The sequence below is a fragment of the Musca domestica genome, unplaced genomic scaffold (genome assembly GCF_030504385.1).
Source record: "Musca domestica strain aabys unplaced genomic scaffold, Musca_domestica.polishedcontigs.V.1.1 34, whole genome shotgun sequence".
NCBI lineage: Eukaryota > Metazoa > Arthropoda > Insecta > Diptera > Muscidae > Musca > Musca domestica.
This window is the reverse complement of record NW_026712313.1, coordinates 8836984-8860684: the sequence shown is the minus strand read 5'-3', so window position 1 is coordinate 8860684 and position 23701 is coordinate 8836984. Positions and strand designations below refer to the sequence as shown.

Below are 23701 nucleotides of genomic sequence, written 5' to 3'. Positions count from 1 at the left end.
AAATCCTTTCTCCTTCTGTGCACGAAAATATTTTTTTTTAAATTTCGGCCTTTTGCGGGGCATGAACCAGAAGGTATGGACCGATATATATCATCTTCACACCACCCCTTTGGTTAAAAAAATATTGTGATGTGTGTAATTTGAAGACAATCGGTATCCTACATCACATTTGATTTATTCAAAAATTTCGACCCTTTGTTTGGAAGGTACTTGGTGGAGTGGACCGAGTATTATTATTAGGTTTTGCAAAGTTGAGGACAAATCGGATTCTTCTGTACAGTATTTTATTTTTTGTGGGGGAGGTACCATATGGAGTTTAGCGATATATTCCATCTTAACACCAGACCTTGGGTTAATAAAAATATTGTGATGTGCAATCTGAAGATAATCGGACTCTTGTATCAAATTTTATAAGAGTTATAATTATTCAAAATTTTGAGCCTTTGTGGGGGAGTTACTTCATTGAGTGAACCGATATTGTCCATGTTCGCACCTGACCTAGCAGTGACGCAAATATTAGGATTTGCAAAGTTTGACCAACATCGGATAATCGTTTCCCTTTTTTTCAAAAATTCGTCCTTTCGTGGGAGAGGTACCAGAAGGAGTGGAGCGATATATTCCATCTTAACATCAGATCTTGGGTCAATAAAAATATTAGGATGTGTGAAATTTGAAGACAATCGGACTATCACATCACATTTTATAAGAGTTGATATTATTCAAAATGTTGCCCCTTTTTGGGGGAGGTACTTGATGGAGTACCGACATAGACCTAGCACCGACGCAAATATTCGGATTTGCAAAGTTGGAGAAAAATCGGATTATAGTTTCTTTTTCTGTGCGGAAAATAGTTTTCTTTGAAAATGTTCACATTATGTGGGGGAGGTACCAGAAGGACTTGACCAATATTGCCCATCTCCGAAGACGATCTAAGTTTTACAACAATATTACGATGTATCAAGTTTGAATCAAATCGGATACTCCCTTCGAGAGTTATCGTGCGCACCAGCCAGCTCGACTCCAAATGTTCTGAAACGGATTTAGTCCAAAGAGACATAGGGTGAAAATCGTTTTTTCGATGAGTCACTTTTTGGCCGTCTCAAATGATACATACCTGCTTATGGCTGAGGGTATAATTACCCAATTCTGACTCTGTGCAAAAAGTGGGCCGGATTTCGGCTTTTAAATGTATGTGTGCTGGTGCCCCAAATCAGACATGAGCTAAGTGTAACCATGTTAGGTTTCAGCCCACTCCTTTCTCCTCATCCCCCTACAAAGTGTTGAAATTTTTAATAAGGATAACTCTCTTAAAAATTTGAAATCAATGTCCGAATTCCTTAAAATTTTTTTCATACCCATATTTTTACTATCGTTGGTACCTCCCCACAAATGCTCGAAATTTCGAAAAACATATACATCAAATAAAACGAATGGAGTTCTCGCATATACTCCAAACCTGGACCATACTTATATTTATATCGAACATATAATAAAAGCGATCATGGGGAAATATTGGTGCACTGCTTCTCGTACTTTCCCCCAAAAGATAAATATTTCGAATGTCAATAACTCTCATAAGATATATAATTACGTTCCGATTTTTTTCTTTAATCTTAGATATTTCGAAATTCATTTCAAAATTTTCCAACATTTTATTTCTCCCAACCTCAAACCATGTCTCCAGAATTGTGATATGGGTATAGTGGGAAAAATTCATTTCATACTATTAGCGAACGTATCCATATCACCCTGAGGATGGAATCCTCGTGTTGTACAACAGAGAGCTTCGTAATGGGTAACGGGTAATGGGTATCATATGGCCGGCTTTTAGTTGTTTGCCTTAAATACATCTTGTTCCCGCTGACAATAGCAGACGGATGATTTTCATTTTTAATGGTGGGGTACTGTCTCAGTTGCCTGATGTTGTCTGGCTCTGAGTCTGCGACACAGAGAGACGCGTCAAGTGACTCAAATTCCTGTTCGTGTGTCTGCAGCAATAACTTGAAAGCATTTTTTGACAACAATGACAAGGCATCGACCAGATAAAATGTTCAGCAACGACAAAAAAAATTGCAAAAAGAACATTCAGGCTATGCAGACGAACATGGGGGTATACATGGGGCAAGACATGTGACAAAACCCACATATGCTTTTCTATATGGGAGGGATAAATCCAAAACACAATCATATAAAGTATAGTCAAAGAAATATTTTTTTGAGTTACAACTACGAAAGATATCCACTTGCATGCATTCGCACTTAAAGTTTTCCGTCGGATAAAAAAACATGAAACAAACAAAACAAAGTGACATCAACCAAAAGAGAGAATGTAATAAAAATTGTTCAAAAATGTCATTTGAAGAAGACAATTTGTTGGACAGGGAAAGAAAAAGAAAAATGCTTCCAGCTGGAAATTTATGTTCACAGCCACAGGCAAGGTTAGGTGAACTAGAGTTCCAAAGGACCAACGGAGCAACGATGAAGGATTTCTAAAGAATATTATTTTAGAGGATCAATAAGGATTTTGTATAATTCTTTTCAAAGGACTTATAATCCAGAATTTCCTAAAATATTTTTCTAAGGACCACCAGTCTAATTCAAGGATTTTTTAAGAATATTTTTCAAGGATTTTTTAAACATATTTTCAAAGGACCAACATTCTAATAATCAAGGATTTCTAAGAATAGTTTTCAAAGAATCATCAGGTCAATATACAGGGATGTTTAAGGAATATTTTTCAAAGGACCAACGGACTAACAATCCAGGATTTTTTAAGAATATTTTCCAAAGGACCTATACATCAATAATTCAGAATTTTTAGAGAATATTTTTCAAAGGGCCAATAGACCAATAATCGTTGATTTTTTAATGAATTTTATCAAAGCACCAACCAACCAATAATCGAGGATTTTTTTAATGAGTTTTATTGAAAGACCAATAATCGAGGATTTTTTAATGAAATTTATTCAAGGACCAATAGACAAATAATCAAGGATTTTTAACAATATTTTTAAAAGGAACAATAAACCAAAAATCGTGTTTTTTTTCGAAGGTCCAATCGGCCAAGGATTTTTAGTGAATTTTATTCAAGGACCAACCGACCAATAATCGAGAATTTTCTAAGAATATTTTTCAAAGGACCAACCAACGAATAATCGAGGATTTTTTAATGAAATTTATTCAAGGACAAATAGACCAATAATCAAGGATTTTTAATGAATGTGATTCAAAGACCAACAGACCAATAATCGTGGATTTTTTACTGAAATTTGTTGAGAATATTTTTCAAGGGACCAACAGACTAATAAACGTGGATTTTTTAATGGATTTTGTCCTAGGACCAACCAATCAAAAATCGAAGATTTTTAATAGATCAGTAATCAAGGATTTTTAAAAATATATTTCAAAGGACCTACAGACCAATGATCGTGGAGTTTTTAATGAATTGTATCGAAGGACCAGCCGACCAATAATCGAGGTTTTTTTAATGAATTTTATTCAAGGACAAATTGATCAATAATCAACGATTTTTTAAAAACATTTTTCAAAGGACCAACCGACCAATAATCGATAATTTTTAATGAATTTTATTCAAGGACCAGCCGAATAATAACCGAGGATTTTTAATGAAATTTATTCAAAGTCCAATAATCAAGGATTTTTTAATAATATTTTTCAAAGGAAAAACAGGCCAATAAACGTTGATTTTTATAGATAATAATATTGGATATTTGATTAGTATTTTTCAAGGGACCAATAATAGTGGATTTTTAATTAATTTTGTCGAAGGACCAAGCTACCAATAATCGAATATTTCTACTGAATTGAATTGAAGCACCAACCGACCAATAATCGAAGATTTTTTGAACATTTTAAAAGGATCTATAGTCCAATAATCAAGGATTTTTTTAAGAATATTTTTCAAAGGACCAACAAACTAATAATCGTGGATTTTTTAAGAATCTTTTCTAAAGGACCAACGTACCAATAATCAAGGATATTTGAAGAATAATTTTCAATAACCTGCAGTCCAATATTCAAGAATTTTAAGGATATTTTCCTAGGAAACAAGAGAGCAATAATCACGGATTCTTTAGAATATTTTCAAGGATTTTTTAAGAATTTTTCTCAAAGGACCGACAGACCAATAATCGAGATTTTTAAGAATATTTTTAAAAGGACCACAAGACAAATAATTAAAGATTTTTTACGAATAGTTTTCAAAGCAACAGCAGACTAAAAATGAAAGACTTTTATAGAACATTTTTCTAAGGACCAAAAACCAACAATCAAGTACTTTTTTAGAATATTTTAAAGAACCAAGAGACCATTAATCGGATATTGTTTAGGAATATTTTCAAGGACATACACACCAATAAACGTGAATTTTTAAGAACATACCAACAGACAGATTGTCAAGGATTTTTTTAATCATCGATTTATACGAGTATTTTTAAGGGCCAATTTTCAAAGGATTTATAGAACAATAATCAAGAATTTTTAAGAATATTTTTCAAGGATTTTTTTAGAAGATTTTTGAAGGACAACAGTTTAATAATCAAGGATTTTTTAAGAATACAAACGTAAGCTTTTACCAATATTTTTTCAAAGGACTTTCGGCCAAATTGACGTAGACTTTTGCGAATATTTTTTCAAAAGTTTATTTGGCCAATGAAACCTGAATTTTTAAGAATATTTTTTCAATGGAATATCGCTTAAGAAATCGTGGATTTTTAAGAAAGTCCCTTCAAAGAACAATGCGTCAAATAATGTTGATTTTTTAAGAAAGTCGTTTCAAAGGACCATCAGTCTAATATACGTTGATTTTTAGGAATGTCCTTTCAAAGGACCATCCGTCAAATAATCGTGGATCTTTAAAAATATCCTTTTAAAGCGTCATCTGTCGTGGATTTTTAAGAAAGAGGATTTTAAGACTATTTTTTCAAAGTACAATCGGCAAAATAATCGTGGATTTTTAAGGACGTATTTTCAAAGGACCTTTGGCTAAATAAACTTGGATTTTTAGGAATTTTTTTTTACCAGTCAATAAACCTGGATTTTTTGAATAGTTTTTTAAAGGACAATCTGTTAAATAATCGTGGACTTTTAAGAAGAGTTTTTCACAGGACCATCAACCAAATTAAGGAGGATCTTAAGAATATTTTTTCAAAGGGCCATCGCAAAATAATCGTGGATTCTTAAGAAGGGTTTTTCATGGGACTATCAACCAAATTAAGGAGGATCTTAAAACTATTCTTCCAAAGAACAATCGGCAAAATAATCGTTGATTTTTAAGGACGCCCTTTTGAAGAACCATCGGTTCAATAAACCTGGATTTTTAGGAATATTTTTAACCACCATCCGTCAATTAAATCTGGATTTTTAAGAATATTTTTATAGGACCATCCGTTACATAATCGTGGATTTTTAAAAATGTATTTCAAAGGACCAACAACCAAAATAAGGAGGATCTTTAGACTATTGTTCCAAAGAACCATCGGCAAATTAATCTTGGATTTTCAAATTTGGACTTTCAAAGGACCATGGGCTAAATATACCTGGATTTTAAGGAATATTTTTTTAAGCCACCATCGGTGAATTGGAACTGTATTTTAAGAATATTTTTTAAAGGACCATAAGTTACATAATTGTGGATTTTTAAGAAGAGTTTTTCACATCACCATCGACCAAAATAAGGAGGATCTTAAGACTATTTTTCCAAAGAACTATCTGCAAAATAATCGTGGATTTTTTAGGATATATTTTCAAAGGACCATAGTCTCAATAAACCTGGATTTTTACGAATATTTTTTAACCACCATCGGTCAAGAAAAACGGGATTTTTTAAGAATTATTTTCAGTACCATCGGTTAAATAATCGCGGATTTTAAGAATATTTTTTTAATGGGCTAACTCAGGATTTTCCAGTATATATTTTCAAAGAATGAAATTAGGATTTTTATGAATATTTTTAATAATATTTTTTTAAAGGACCAAATCAGGATTTTTATGAATATTTTTCCAAATGAACGTGGATTTTAGGATTTTTTTTAAAGGACAATTGAGGATTTTTAAGAATATTTTTCAAAGGACCATTGGTCAAATAAAGGACCAAATATTTTTCAAAGGACCATCGGTCAAATAAATGTGGATTTTAAAAATATTTTTCAAAGAACAAAATCAGGATTTTTTAGAATATTTTTCAAAGGATCTTTGGCCAAATTAACGTGGATTTTAAGAATATTTTTTCAAAGGATCAAATCAGGATATTTGAGAACATTTTTCAAATGACCACTGATCATATAAACGTGGCATTTAGAAATATTTTTTAAAGGACCAAATAAATTGTTATGATTATTTTTCAAAGGACTATTTGCCAAATAAACGTAGATTTTAAGAATATTTTCTTAGAGATCCAAATCAGGATTTTTATGAATGTCTTTTCCAAGGACCATCGGTGAAATAAACTTAGATTTTTAAAATAGTTTTTCAAAGGACCAACTCAGGATTTTTATTAAATTTTTAAAGGACCATTTGCCAAATGAACGTGGATTTTAACAATATTTTTTCAAAGGATAAATTAGGATTTCTATTATTATTCAAAGGAACATTTCAAATTTTCAAAGGACCATCAGAAATTAAGGAATTAAGAATATTTTTTCCAAGGACAAATTAGGATTTTTAAGAATATTTGTCAAAGGACTAAATGAACGTGGATTTTAAGAATATTTTCTCAAAGGACCAAATCAGGATTTTTATGAATATTTTTCAAAGGACCATTTAAGGACATATATCTCAAAGAACCATCTACCAAATAAACCTTGGATTTTTAAACTTTTTCTTAAAAAAACATCGCCCAATTAAAGTAGATTTTTATGAATATTTTCTCAAAAGGACCAGAAGTCGTATTTTTCATTTTTCAAAAGACCACCATCTAAAGAATCCAGAATTTCTAAGAATATTTTTTTTTCAATTTCGCATTCCTCGAGCTTCACCTGTCTCTTAGAAATTTCCACATTTGCAGAACTAAATTATCACTCATTTCTCTCCTGCGAAAAAGTCCTTATGGTTTCTCGTAATTGCATTAACACCGCGCACACACGCACATAAGGGTCGCTGTTGCTTACTCTGCGAAAATGTTCCATTTAAGCGTTCAGCATAATGGAATATGGCTCACTTGCTTACTGCGAGGATTTCCTTTACCAAAAATTTTCATTTGCTTCCGATGTTGCCATCATCATTATCATTACGGGAGCATATACAAGGATCATGCATGCCCTCATATCATCAACGACATCAAGCGTTATGCTTCAAAAATATCTTCATATGGCTGACGAGCGAGAATGTGTGAGTGTGCCTGTGTGTGTGCGCTGTGTCTTCCCTCTTCTACAAATTATAATTCGTTTATGCCAAGGCATGACTAAAGTGTTCCACATGATTTAAGATTCAATAAAGTAGATAGTTGGCAAAGCATGAAGCAGCATTGTGCGAGTGTGTGCGTGTGTGATAAGATGCAAGGAACTTAATTTCACCATCACGACAACAGACTGCGTGTAAGTAGTTGTTGTTGTTTTTGTACATATTTTTTTTCGTTCTTTCTTTGTGATCTTTTTTTCTTCTTCTTCTTCCATTAAATTCCAATTCAAGCTGAAAATAACTGTAGATAAAGTTAACCTATTTTGAAATGCTTTTTCATGAGAAATTTCCTTTGAAACTTTCTGGCGAAAACCAAAAAAAAAAAAGAGAAAAAAACATTGTTTGTTTTTCGTAGCTGGAGTAAACAAATATTTCGTAGAAGATTATATTTCCTATTCCAGGAAATCAGATTATGATGTTGTTTGTTGTTGGGAGATGTTATCGTCTGATTTGAAAATGGGAATTGATTGGAAACTGACTATACGATAATTGAACAAGCACAATAATGAAGGACTGTATGATAAATTTAGATTCTTAAAGAATATTTTTTCAAGGACCAATAAACGTGGATTTTTAAAGAATATTTTTTCAAGGACCAATAAACGTGGATTTTTATAGAATATTTTTTCAAGGACCAATAAACGTGGATTTTTAAAGAATATTTTTTCAAGGACCAATAAACGTGGATTTTTAAAGAATATTTTTTCAAGGACCAATAAACGTGGATTTTTAAAGAATATTTTTTCAAGGACCAATAAACGTGGATTTTTAAAGAATATTTTTTCAAGGACCAATAAACTTGGATTTTTAAAGAATATTTTTTCAAGGACCAATAAACGTGGATTTTTAAAGAATATTTTTTCAAGGACCAATAAACTTGGATTTTTAAAGAATATTTTTTCAAGGACCAATAAACGTGGATTTTTAAAGAATATTTTTTCAAGGACCAATAAACTTGGATTTTTAAAGAATATTTTTAAAGAATATTTTTTCAAGGACCAATAATCGTGGATTTTTAAAGAATATTTTTTCAAGGACCAATAAACTTGGATTTTTAAAGAATATTTTTAAAGAATATTTTTTCAAGGACCAATAATCGTGGATTTTTAAAGAATATTTTTTCAAGGACCAATAAACGTGGATTTTTAAAGAATATTTTTTCAAGGACCAACAGTGGAATAAACGTGGATTTTTAAAGAATATTTTTTCAAGGACCAATAAACGTGGATTTTTAAAGAATATTTTTTTCAAGGACCAATAAACGTGGATTTTTAAAGAATATTTTTTCAAGGACCAATAAACGTGGATTTTTAAAGAATATTTTTTCAAGGACCAATAAACGTGGATTTTTAAAGAATATTTTTTCAAGGACCAATAAACCTGGATTTTTAAAGAATATTTTTTCAAGGACCAATAAACGTGGATTTTTAAAGAATATTTTTTCAAGGACCAATAATCGTGGATTTTTAAAGATTATTTTTCAAGGACCAATAAACGTGGATTTTTAAAGAATATTTTTTCAAGGACAAATAAACGTGGATTTTTAAAGAATATTTTTTCTAGGACCAATAAACGTGGATTTTTAAAGAATATTTTTTCAAGGACCAATAAACGTGGATTTTTAAAGAATTTTTTTTCAAGGACCAATAAACGTGGATTTTTAAAGAATATTTTTTCAAGGACCAATAAACGTGGATTTTGTATAGAATTTTTTCCAAGGTCCAATAATCGTGGATTTTGTAAAGAATTTTTTCCAAAGTCCAATAATCGTAGATTTTTTAAAGAATTTTTTCCAAAGTCCAATAATCGTAGATTTTTTAAAGAATTTTTTCCAAAGTCCAATAATCGTAGATTTTTTAAAGAATTTTTTCCAAAGTCCAATAATCGTAGATTTTTTAAAGAATTTTTTCCATGAACCAATAATCGTGGATTCTTTAAAGATTTTTTCCAAGGACCAATAATCGTGGATTTTTTAAAGATTTTTTTCCAAGGACCAACGGATCAATAATCCTGGATTTTTTAAAGAATTTTTTCCAAGGACCAATAATCCTGGATTTTTTAAAGAATTTTTTCCAAGGACCAATAATCGTGGATTTTTTAAAGATTTTTTTCCAAGGACCAACGGATCAATAATCCTGGATTTTTTAAAGAATTTTTTCCAAGGACCAATAATCGTGGATTTTTTAAAGATTTTTTTCCAAGGACCAACGGATCAATAATCCTGGATTTTTTAAAGAATTTTTTCCAAGGACTAACGGATCAATAATCGTGAATTTTTTAAAGAATTTTTTCAAGGATCAGCGGATCAATAATCGTGGATTTTTTTAAGAATTTTTTTCAAGGACCAATAAACGTGGATTTTTAAAGAATATTTTTTCAAGGACCAACAGTGGAATAAACGTGGATTTTTAAAGAATATTTTTTCAAGGACCAACAGTGGAATAAACGTGGATTTTTAAAGAATATTTTTTCAAGGACCAATAAACGTGGATTTTTAAAGAATATTTTTTCAAGGACCAACAGTGGAATAAACGTGGATTTTTAAAGAATATTTTTTCAAGGACCAATAAACGTGGATTTTTAAAGAATATTTTTTCAAGGACCAATAAACGTGGATTTTTAAAGAATATTTTTTCAAGGACCAATAAACGTGGATTTTTAAAGAATATTTTTTCAAGGACCAATAAACGTGGATTTTTAAAGAATATTTTTTCAAGGACCAATAAACGTGGATTTTTAAAGAATATTTTTTCAAGGACCAATAAACGTGGATTTTTAAAGAATATTTTTTCAAGGACCAATAAACGTGGATTTTTAAAGAATATTTTTTCAAGGACCAACAGTGGAATAAACGTGGATTTTTAAAGAATATTTTTTCAAGGATCAATAAACGTGGATTTTTAAAGAATATTTTTTCAAGGATCAATAAACGTGGATTTTTAAAGAATATTTTTTCAAGGATCAATAAACGTGGATTTTTAAAGAATATTTTTTCAAGGATCAATAAACGTGGATTTTTAAAGAATATTTTTTTCAAGGATCAATAAACGTGGATTTTTAAAGAATATTTTTTCAAGGATCAATAAACGTGGATTTTTAAGGACCAATAGTCAAATAAACGTGGATTTTTAAAGAATATTTTTTCAAGGATCAATAAACGTGGATTTTTAAAGAATATTTTTTTAAGGACCAATAATCGTAGATTTTTTAAAGAATTTTTCCAAGAACCAATAATCGTGGATTTTTTCAATAGACCACTAATTTGGGATTTTTAAAAGATTTTTTCCAAGGGCCAATAATCGTGGATATTTTAAAGAATTTTTTCCAAGGGCCAATAATCGTGGATATTTTAAAGAATTTTTTCCAAGGACCAACGGATCAATAATCGTGGATTTTTAAATTTTTTTTCCAAGGGCCGCCATAACAGCCGATGGTTCTCCGCTCGTATTAATCGAACGTGGCATCAGAATAAATTCAGAATATTATCGTGAAATTTTCTATGGAAGGTGTATTAAAGCTTTGGACACGCAAACATTTTGGCGCAGACCTTAAACATTCCAACGGGACTCAGCACCATCGCACTCAGCACGCGCCACCCAAAAATGGTTACAAAATGAGGTTCTTCGCTTCATTTCCAGCGCACAATGGCCACCAAAAACTCCGGATACCAATTCCTTGGACTATTGTGTCTGGAGTATTTTGGAAAGCAAGGTTGACACTAAAAAATACCAAAGTGTCAATCACCTCAAGCAAGCACATCGCCGGGAATGAGCCAAAATACCGCAGAGCACCATTCGGGTAGCATGTGACGGTTTCATTGGCCGTTTGATGGCCATAATTCGTGCCAAAGGTGACAAATTCGAACAAATCTAAACTTATTCTAAAATTTGATGCTATTTCCGACATTTTTTGCTTTCATTCACTAAAATTTAAGAAAAATGTAAAAATTATGGCATTTGACTTTGTTGCAGTTTTTTATCTCACCCTGTATAGTGCCATTAATTTTCGTACAATTAAAGGACACATTTCCGAAACCACTTCCATATGCCTAGGCTAATACCAAATTTCAGATTTCAAGCACTATCTCTTCACCCAATGCCAAATTGTACCAAATATAGTACTATTTTTGCACTTGTGGTACATATTTCCAAACCTACCTCACCAGGGATCATGATACAAAATTTCCAAATTCCAGCTTCATTCTATCACCCTAAACCCAAATGTTCCATATTTAGTACCATTTGCACACTTTGTACACATTTCCAAAACCACCTTCCCATATCAATCTTACTTTCCAACTATGATTCTCATACCTAATGTTAAGTTGTTAGCTCCATCTCTATTTTAGAAGCCATTTTTTATTTAGAGCCATTTTAAAACTTTGCGTAGCCTTAAGTTCGAATTTTTCAAAAACAAAATCTATCCTGCACTCCATCAATGACTCACATTCCAAATTTCAGAATTTTAACTCATTGACCGGTTTGTTTTGCTAGTCAACCAAGTTATTAACGTGATTTTTACCGAATATTGTATGAAAGGACCTCTTCTTGTGTGCATATTTTCAGCTTCTATACAATCCTATTTTATTAAATTTCCTCCTTTCTAAAAAAAAACACAGAAAAACACCCATATCAAATCCAATTTTCACCCAAAACAAAAATCTCGTTTACGCACACACACTCATAACATAACAGGCGAAATCGTATTCATATGTTTGCAACATTTCCATTTTTATGCGGAAAATCGATTAGAGATCCATCGAATTGGGAATAAGAAAATATGCAACACAAAAGCAATTTTTGTCGAGGAAATTCCATGGAAAACAACAGAAAATCAGTGAAGAATGAAAAGCGTGTGTTATCGGCGGGCATATGCAGACACCCAAAAACACACTCACGCACACCCACTTGAATTCGTTGTAATTGCGTTAACAGACAAAATTCGTTGCTACCCAAAACAATAGAGGGGGGGGAGGGATGAGGTGGTAGAAAGAAGAGGGCACACATGAATGTCTATTTCAATAGAGTGAAGTTATAAAAGAAGAAATGTATTATTTGAAACAATGAAGAAGACCTTTAAAATAAGTGTGATTATTCCAAACGTCGTCTATCCGAACGTTGACTTACAAAAGGAGAACTAGTAAGTTCCCTTAACCAATAGGAGGTACTCAGTTTATCAGAAACCTTTAGAAGGTCCTCTCTTTACACAAGAACGTCACAAGGACTTGTGTTTACAGCAGTCTTCGGAAAGATTATCCAATTTCGGAGAACTTCGGATGGTCTCCCATCTATTGGAAACATCCTGAAGATCTTGTTTTAATACGTGCTCTTCAGAAGGTTTTCTATCTGTAAGAGACCTCCATCTATAGGAGACTTTCATGAGGTCATCTATCTATAGCAGACCTTCATGAGGTCATCTATCTATGGGAAACCTTCAGGAGGTCTATAGAAGGCCTTCTGAAGGTCTTCTATCTACAATATACCCTTAGAAGGTCTTCTATCTATAAGAGATCTTCAGGAGGTCTTCTGCCTGTAGCAGATTTTTAGAAGGTATTTTATGTATAAGAGACCTTCAGAAGGCCCTCTATCAATTGGAGATCTCCAGAAGGTCTTCTATTTATAGATGTCCTTTAGAAGGTCTTCTACCCATTGGAGAACTTCAGAAGGTCTTCTATCTATAGGAAACCTTCAGAAGGTCTTCCATACATAGAGGACCTTCATAAAATCTTCGATCCATAGAAGACCTTCAGAAGGTTTAGAAGGTCTTCCATACATAGAGGACCATCAGAAGGTCTTCCATTTATATAAGACCTTCAGGAGGTCTTCTCTCTATAGGATACCTTCTATCTATAGGAGACCTTCTGAAGGTCTCATATAGATGGAAGACCTTCTGAAGGTCTTCCATCCATAGAAGACCTTTAGAAGGTCTTCCATCTATAAGAAACCTTGAGAAGGTCTTCCATATACAGACGACCTTCATAAGATCTTCCATCTATAGGAGACCTTCAGGAGGTCTTCCATGTGTAGGAGATTTTTAGAAGGTCTACCATACATAGAGGACCTTCATAAGATCTTCGATCCATAGAAGACCTTCAGAAGGTCTTCTATCTATAGAAGATCTTCAGAAGGTCTTCGATCTATATAAGACCTTCAGAAGGTCTTCCATCCATAGAAGACCTTCAGAAGGTCTTCTACCCAAATTAGACCTTCAAAAGGTCTTCTACCCAAATTAGACCTTCAGAAGATCTTCTATCCATAGGCGAGGTCAGGAGGAGGAGGCCTTCAGAAGGCCATCTATCTATAGGAGACATTCAGAAGGTCTTCTATCCGTAGGCGACCTTCAGGAGGTTTTATTGGTATTGGAGGCCTACAGAAGGTCATCTATCTATAGGAGACCTTCACAAGGTCTTCTATCTATAAAAGATCTTCAGAACATCTATTTCTATTTATAGGAGACCTTCCGATCTATCTACAGGAGAACTTCAGAAGGTCTTCTATCTATAGGAGATCTTCAGAAGGTCTTCTATTTACAGGAGACCTTCAAAACGTCTATTCTTATTTATAGCAGACCTTCATAGGGTCTTCTATCTTAAATTGTTTGTCTTCCGAATTTCCAGCATTTCACTACCAATTCCCCTTTATATCTTGTCATAGCCATAAAACACAAACGTACATAGGAACATATCGACATCATATTCCAAGAATTGTATGGCATCATTAGACGCACACGCTTACTTTTAGTTACAGCCTGGCCATTACTCTATGGCATGAAATTCACAGTTAGATGTTAGAATTGAATAGAGCCCCATATGTGTGTCAACGTTACAGTTATCACGATGGTGGTCGCCAGTCGTCAGTCGCCATCTTGACCATATCCTGCTGCGTATGCAGATGTTGAATGGCTGAGTTTTTTGTTCCGTCTGCTCTTCATTACGTACTTCTATAAAGTTCTGGTGGCAATTTTTGTTTTTTACATCTCTGACTGCCCCTTTCAGAGGCGACTGTTTTTTCTCGAATGCCAGCCAAGTTCTTACAATGCTGCAGACCATTGTCCTGGCTAAAAGTGTTATTAGATTTGGTTAGCGCCATAGTTTGGTGGTCAAATGCAGTAAATGCGAATGGTTAAGACCAAAAAATGATATCGGGGGAAGGAAGAGATGGAGAGAGGTTTCAAAGGCAAGTAGAACAATCGCTGCGCTTTTTTTTTCTTCCTGCGGTTTTGATTTCCAGTTAAATTTTATGGTATTTCTCACACACTCCCATTTTTTTCACACACAATGGCTTGCATCACTGTTTCTGTGTGTGTGGAAGTAGTGCCTTTAAAAGCATTCCATGCCATTCCATTCCATTATGTGGCATTGGACGGATATGTGGGCTATGGTTGTGATTGTTAGCGTTGTAGCTAGTTTTTTTTTTCTTTTTTGTTGCGGTGGCATTAAAGTCCATTAAAGGCACTACCTCCTCCTCCATTGTTCTCTTTCTCCCACTTGTTTGGGTTTGGAGGCTGCAAATGAAAAGAATTTTCCATCCGCTAGATATGAAGTAAAATGGAAATTGCAACGAATTATGAGTTAATATTTGTTTTGTTATTAGCAGTGAGATTGGGTCGAACGGGGGGTGGGGTAGAGCGTGGTTGGTGAGGTTTTTTATTTTCCATTGTTTCTCTTCTTTCCATGAAATCTGTTTAAAAAAGGGATACTGTGTTCATTTTGATTTTCTTTTATGTTTTATAGCCGGATGACCTTCTGAAGATCTCTTAAAGGTCTTTTATAGAAAGCAGGACATTGAATATTTCTAAAGGTCATATATTGACAGAAACACCACTGAAGGTATAAAGAAGAACTTTTGGGGGGTGTCATAGATAGAAGACCTTCTAAAGGTCTCCGATGTTAAAAATCTTTAGCAGAGCATCTATCCACAGGGGATTTTCAGAAGGCATCCTAATGACTGCAAACTTTTTGATGATCTGCTGATAGAAGGTCTTCTAGGAGAGACTATATTCTAAATGTCTCCAAACAGGAGGTCTCTTATGGATAGAAGACTTTCTTCTATGGTTAGAAGGTCATCTGTAGGTATCCTAACAGGTTTAGCCCATTTAAAGAAGTCACAAAAATAAAATTTCTTAAGAGGGCTTTCTGTAAATGGAAGGGCTTTTAAAGTATATTCTAACAAATATACTTTGAAGGTTTTCTTATCTTTAAAAGACATTCTGAAGCTCTCTGAAGGTTTCATATGAATGGAAGTCCCCCTGAAGGACACTCATATAAAAAATGTCTGGGAAAGTAGATATAAGATCTGAATTTGAAGGTCGCCTGTAGATAAACGACCTTTTGAACATATGCTATTCACCTTTGACCAAAGAGGCCACAGACTGTGACAGGCGTGGATTAAAAAAATTTTTTTTGAAGGACCAACTGATTTATAAACCCGGATTTTTTAACAATTTTTTTTAAGGACAAATTGACGAATAAACTTGAATTTTTTAATTTTTTTTTCAAGGACCATTAGACCAGTTAACGTGGATTTTGAAATAAATTTTTTCAAAGACCAACTGACCCATAAACCTGGATTTTTTAAAAATTTTTTTCAAGAACCAACTGAACCATGAACTTTATTCAAGGACCAACTGACTCAAAAATTTGGATTTTTTAAATAATTTTTTTCAAGGACCAACTGACCCATAAACTTGGATTTTTTAAATAAATTTTTTCAAGGACCAACTGACTCATAAACATGGATTTTTTAAATATTTTTTTAAGGACCAACTGACCCATAAACATGGATTTTTTAAATAAATCTTTTCATGGACCAATTTTTTCAAGGACCAACTGACCCATAAACATGGATTTTTTAAATAAATTTTTTCAAGGACCATTAGACCAATAAACATGGATTTTTTAAATAATTTTTTTCAAGGACCATTAGACCAATAAACGTGGATTTTTTAAATAAAATTTTTCAAGGACCACTAGACCAATAAACGTGGATTTTTTAAATAAATTTTTTCAAGGACCATTAGACCAATAAACGTGGATTTTTTAAATAAATTTTTTCAAGGACCATTAGACCAATAAACGTGGATTTTTTAAATAAATTTTTTCAAGGACCATTAGACCAATAAACGTGGATTTTTTAAATAAATTTTTTCAAGGACCATTAGACCAATAAACGTGGATTTTTTAAATAAATTTTTTCAAGGACCATTAGACCAATAAACGTGGATTTTTTAAATAAATTTTTTCAAGGACCATTTCACCAATAAACGTGGATTTTTTAAATAAATTTTTTCAAGGACCATTTCACCAATAAACGTGGATTTTTTAAATAAATTTTTTCAAGGACCATTTCACCAATAAACGTGGATTTTTTAAATAAATTTTTTCAAGGACCCAAAGACCAAAAATCGTGATTTTTTTAAGAATTTTATTCAAAGACCCATAGACCCATACCGAAAGACACTTAATATCAAATTTTGGGATTCCAACTCTATACCCTCACGTAACATCAATTTCGGATACCAACAGAGACCTCAATATCAAATTTGAAGATTTCGGCACTATTCCTTCACCAAATACCAAATTTAGTACCATTTAGTACTTTTTCTCCTGCTAGCGGAGGTTATAAAAGCGTCTTCTTATTTTCTCTTTGTAAAACCCAGAACTTTGCTAAAAATTTGGTCCTTCGTTTACGAAGAATGCCTCATTCATTTCCAATTAAATTTTCCCAAAATTTGGTCCTAAAATTCCAAAATTCTTACATTTCCAAAATATCTCTCTCCAGTTGCACTTACCTTGAATTAATTTGCGTTTGCCGGCTATCTGCAATGGCAGCGAGACACCTGCATCCAGTTGTAGCACCACTCGCGGTGGTGAAGAGGACGATGTGGCCGCCGAGGTGGATGATGATGCTGATGATGATTGTCCTGCTGAATTAGCCGCCAACGCCGCCGAGCATGGTGAAGATTGTTGAGCTGACACAAAATTGCAATTGGATTTGATTCTTAGAGGAGAATTAGCCAATGCCAATGTTTGTGGTGGTTGGACTGCTGCTGTGGCACATGGAGTCGGTTGGTGATAGTGATGAGAGGGGGCCGAGGAAGCATGTAGGCTTAAGAGCTGTTGATGGGAGTGTGGTTGTTGATGTTGATGCTGCTGCTGCTGGTGGGAGTGGTGATGATGGGTGTGCGGCTGTTGGTATGTTATGTTGGTATATGGCAAGGAATTGTAAGAATTTACAATTCCTGCAGGTGTGGCCAAGGCTAACGAGGATGTGCCCGCCACAACGGATGCTGTTTGATTTCCTATGGCGGCCAGGGGTGGATGATGGCTGGGGAGATTATTGGAAGCAGTGGATGCTCCCAGAGCCACAGCACTGGGTGGTGGTCCATGAGCTGGACAAATGGAGTGAAGCTCCCCATTGAGGTCCATATAAACGGGTGTTGCATTTGCCGTGCCCGTCGAGCCATCCACCAGGGGCCAGGCGGCCAGTTCTCCATTCATTGTGGAAATCAATTGTATGGGCAAGAGATGAGTGCTGAGATGAGCTGGATTGGCATTTGAAGAATTTGAGGTAAGATTGAGAACCGTTGTTGCATTACCACCGCCAATATTAGAGGTGGCAGGGGTGGTGGTGGCACCTGTTGCACCCCCCAAAGGGGGTAGATGTATGTGAGGTATACCCTGGCCCATCAGGGCCAGCAAATTTTGAGCACAATGTTGTTGATGGGTGGGAGGTATGAAAACTTGTGCTGGTTGTACAGCAGGTTGTTGCTGCTGCTGCTGGAGGTTGCTAGGTGGGAAATTCATCAACACATTACTGGCCATTATTTGTGGTGGTTGTTGTTGTTGTTGCTGCTGTGGATTTTGTTGATAGTAAATGGTGGTGGTGGTCTGCTCATAATTCAAATATGTGGAAGAATTGGGAGGCGAAGTGGCCGCTGAGGAGGAGGCCAGGTTGACAGCACCATTGGCATACCCCTCGCCATGGGTATTGGCAATAATGGCCGCCTCAATTTGAGCTTTTGTCTGCGATGAAGGCTGAAAGGGTGGGGCCAGGGGAGTCAACTTCGATTTCAAGGCCTTCAACAGGGTTTTGTTTGTCGCCGTGGACGTAGAGGGCTTCTCCTGGGCCAAATGGCCACGATTCCCCTTCGCTTTACGATTTTTCGTAGCCAACTCTTTGGACACATCACAGTTGAGACTCTGCATTAAACGTTCCGCCGCAGAGATTCCCGAAAACCGACGCGTATTATTGTTATCATCAACCGTACGATTACCGCTTATCGGCTGGCGATTTGCGCTTATCGAATTCGCCGCACACGTTGAACGTTTCCCGCGACGAAACGGCGAATTGCCCACCGAAGACGATTCTTTGGCCTTCACCTTGGCCATGTGGCGAGGAACGAATTCTTTAATCTCTCTGGGCTCATTGTTATACACCGCCTGGGCATTATCGATAACTTTGAAACTATCACCGATAAATGCCACCAATTCGGAACAGGAAAAATTTATCGAAGGATTGGTGTAGAGCGGATGTTTGTCCAGCGATTTCAGGGAGTTATCTGACAAATTGCTGCCAACTCTCTTGAGAGGCTTCGTTCGGTTATCCTTGCTGGAGGATGTAGGCAGCGGCTCCTCTGCCCCACCACCCCTTTGAACTTTAAGGCTATCAGGTAAAATTTTAAATATTTCCTGCCATTTGTCATTGTCATTGGATGCCGGACCATTTGTACTTCTCTGGTGGCCAAATTTCTCAAAACTACTGCAGCATTTATCGACCTCATCGGGTCCATGGTTGCCATTGCAATTGCTATCGATAACCTGTTCAATGATGCGGAAATTTTCAAAGTCTATAATTCTCTGTTCGTATATACAACTCTGTGAATAATTGGGTAGATCACGGTCATCGATATCATCATCATTATCGATATCTCCATTATCGATATCTCCATTATCGATATCTTCATTATCGATATCTCCATTATCGATATCATTTTCTCGATTATTGTCAACCTCCAGGCCAAAGCCATTCTCCTTCACCACCACTACAATCCCAGCAGCATTTGTCTCATTCGAAAAACACAAACAATTATCGTTACATTCACCACTCGATTTATCGATAACATTGTAAGTAGTATCACAGGAATTTCGTATACCTATATTTACATTGGCACAAGCTGCCCCAGCCAGAGAGTCCTTTACAAAATTTACATTCACATCATCCTCAGTATCCCCAGTTACGTGGTCAATGCCATTTCCGATAATTCCATTATCGTGTGTTATCGTTTCTCTACTCTCCCTTTCCGTTGAAACGTCACACAGATTCTTGATAAGTTCCATTTCGGTTTGGGCAAAATTCTCTTTGCTCCCCATGGAATTTGAGGTCACCGGATTTCTCTTTGAAGACGTCATGCTATCGATTAACCGATCGCCGCGTCTCATTATGCGCATTGGTTTTGGTTTTTGTTGCAGAGAATTTGCAAGAGATTTTTTGCTGGTATGCGGTAGGGGACTCTCCAAATCACCACCCCTCATTGTATTGTCTATGGTGTTTGCCTCCGCCTTTGGCAAAGGTTTAAACTCCTTTGCATTTATCGATAAACTTTGAAATTGCTTAACAGAATCCGAACGTTTTGTTGTTATCGTCAATTTATCGTTTTGCATGGTGGTCTGTTGTAGGGTTTTCATTGTCAATAACATATGAGTTAGATTTTCAATTTCGATAAGTGAGTTTTATTTTTTTTTTTTTTTCTTTTTTATTTCAATAATTGATATTATTTTATTTTTCAAAACTTTTGTTATGTCACTACCATTTGTTATGGAAAAGTTTTCAATTTGATTTTTGCCAACATTTTTATCAACACTTGTTTCTTGACGGTAGTTCTCGAATATAGATTTGTTATCGAAATCATGATTGAGATTTATCGAAATATATTTTATTCACAAATTATTTAGAGAAATGTTTACACTTGATTGTATTCATGTGTTATCGATTTTAATTCGATTTCCATATGGTATTTTTATTGTTTCATTGTTTGTACTGTGTTATGTTATCATTATCCATTTACGAAGCGAAACCAGTCGCCTTTAAAGGATCAATTCTTTTGTTTAAAGTCATTGCCATTTTAGGCATTTTATAGGTTATTTTCAGGTCGAAATCTATAAAGAAAAATAAATATTACTATATTTTTCACTCATTTAAAACGTTATCGATAAATAATCGATTTGATGTTTATTAAATATCTACTATGGAGAATTGCTAGAAAAGTTGATATGTTAGACACAATTTAGTATTTCTGAAAATTTTTGTTGTTATCGATAATTTATCGGACATTGTTGTAAATATTTAAAAATTTAATAAGGTATAATAATATTTTCGGTTTCTTGCAAATGGATTAACCTATCAATATGATATTATTTATTAAAATGTTATTGAAATTACATTTGTTCTAAATTTATTAGCTTTAGAGTTGTGGGACGTTTAAATTTTCATTTGAAACAGTATTACTGTCAAAAAAATATTACATTTTTTTTTTTTATGTTATCGACAAGCTGTTAATTTTTGTGGTTCAGCGGCTATTTTATCCAAAATTTTCGGTGAAATATGTTATTTTTTCAATTTGTTTTATTTATTGATATTTTTTGTTAATATCATTTACTATTAGCTATGTTTTCGTCAGTCATCTTTTATACCCGGCTTCTAGTATATCATAATCCATTATCGAAATTTGATGTGGTTTGTCGATAATTAATCAATTTATCGATTCTTACCTCATTAACGATAAAACACTTATGACTTATATTTCCTGGCAAGTTTCAAACTTAATTTATTTATTTTGTTATTTTTAAACGATTCTCACATTATCGATACCAGTATTTACTTCCTAATTAATTACAATAATTGTTATTGTTATCGATAATTAATAACTTTTCCCTGAAAACGTTAGAATTTTTCGGATTTTCGAAACTTAATCAACGTTATTAATTAATTCGGCGATTGTGGATTTGTTATCGATAAAAAAGGGATATTTGAATTTTCGGTGAAGTTTTTATTCATTTATTTATTTTTTGAGTTTTTCTTATTATTGAAGAGTAGTATTAAACAAAATTGTATTTTTATAGTATTTCGATGTTGCCTTTGTTATCGAAAATTAATTGTTTTGATGTTCCACTATGTTTTGTAATGTTTTAATTGACTGCAACTTCGATACAAAACTTTTGTATCTAATATTCATTATTTACTAATTTATTACAATATTTGTTATTGTTTATCGATAGTTAATCGATTTAGCTATTGTTGATGTGATATCGATAAAATTATAATGACATAACCATTATGGCACATCCAAGCTGTCAATCGAAAGTTAATCGACTTATCGAGTGTTAATTTGTTATCGATAGCGCTTTTTGGATTATTCATGAGATTTCATTTTTTTATCAATGCAAAATTTTGTCTAAATTTTTATTTGTTCGATTTTTTTACTATCGATAATTTATAGTCGATATACAATCGATAATTTATAATTGTCGATAATTAATCAAATTATCGATTATCATATTCGAGCCTGTTTTCGTTATACATCTTCTATATTCGATTTTCTCTATTATGCAACATTTGAGCTGTATATCGATAGTTAATCGATTGCATTATTTGCGGTATTTAATATTTTTTGATACTTTTACTAAGAAAGAATTATTTTGAAAGACTTTTTTTTAATTTTTTATTTATCGATAATTAATGCTTGTCTTATTTTATAATGTTCGTAAATGCTTAAACACGTAACTGCCGGAACGCTATTGCTGGTATATCCGATTTTCTTTAATACAAAAATTGATTTTTATCGTTTTTATTTTGTATCGACAATTTATCGATTTATTAATCAATTATTTATTATTGGTTATCGATAATATTATTATAATCGAAAATATTTTCATTTCATAATAGATGTTATCCGATATCCATCATTTTGTATAGTTTATCGATAATTTATCGATAGTGGAATTGTTATCAATACCACTGTATATTTTTCTTTTTCTTTGAGTGCCATCCTTTTTAAGCCTTTTAATAAAAAGAATCTTTGTGATTTCTTTTTTTTTTTTTTGGTATGTTCAATTTTTTTTTAATTGATTTTCGCCCTTTAGTTGTTCATTGATGTTTTATCGATTGTTAGTTCGTTAACGATGACATTATTATCTATCGATAATATTTTCGTTGCACAACTACTACATTTGATTTTTATCGTTTTTTTTTTGTCATTTAAATTGTTTATCGACAATTAATTAATTTATCGATTGTTTATTTGTTATCGATAACACATAATTTTCTTAATTCTTCTGGAGATTACCGTTTCTATTTTTTAGGTTTTTGCTTTTTAAAAATTTTTGTGATAAACATTTTCTTCGTAGATTTTTCGTTATCGATAGTTAATTGCTGTTGATGTTAACCATAATGTTCTCCACGAAACTGCCGTTAAGCAATAACATTTTTAGTAACACAAACTTGATTTTTACTGTTTTTATTGTGTATCGATAAATTATCGACTTATTGAAAATAATTATTAATAACTCCTATATCCGATTTCCTTATGTCACTTCTTTTTTTATATAGTTAATCGATAATTAATGAATTTATCGATTGTAAAATTAATATTAATACCAATTTTTTTCTTTTATATTCTCACAATTTAAACTTTTTTAGTCTTTTATAAAAAAAAAAATATTCTGAAAATGTTAAACTTATTTCCTTTTTTTGTTATCCATAATTTATAGTTGTCAAAATCAATCATTTTTTCTCACAATTAACTATTGTCATGAAACTGCCGTTATGCTATTGGTGGTATATCGAATTATCTTTCATATAAAATATTTTTATATTATGTATCGATAATTTATCGATCTGCCGATTGTTAATTCGTTAACGATAACATTAAAGCAATTGATAATATTCTCGTTACACAACGTCTGCATTTTATTTTTATCGCTCCTTATTAATTTATCATAAGTTTGCTATTATTTATCGATAATTAATTAATAGATATATCGATCGATAATTTACTTTTTTAATACTTCGATATTTATCATTTTTGATACCTTCTCAAAATTTCAACTTTTTTTTATAAATTATTATCCATAATTTTTATTGATGCTTTGTTATCGATAATTAATCGATTTATCAACTGTAAATTCGTTATGAATTACACTTCATTTTTTTCTTTTCGGGATATCAAAAAATTTATATTCTTTTATCAACAAAGAATCATTGTAAGAAGGTTTTAATTTTTTCAATTT

General features: G+C 33.0%; 1 protein-coding gene across 1 annotated transcript in view; it reads right to left on the bottom strand.

Moving 5' to 3' along the window:
- The window catches only part of LOC101897758 (fibronectin type-III domain-containing protein 3a), a 660976-nt gene extending 640409 nt beyond the window's left edge, over nt 1-20567 (bottom strand). Inside the window, exon 1 of the mRNA XM_059125593.1 lies at nt 17206-20567. Coding sequence (XP_058981576.1) covers nt 17206-20113 — 2908 coding nt within the window. The 5' untranslated portion in view covers nt 20114-20567. The remainder of the gene's footprint in view (nt 1-17205) is intronic.
- Nucleotides 20568-23701: the final 3134 nt, after the last annotated feature.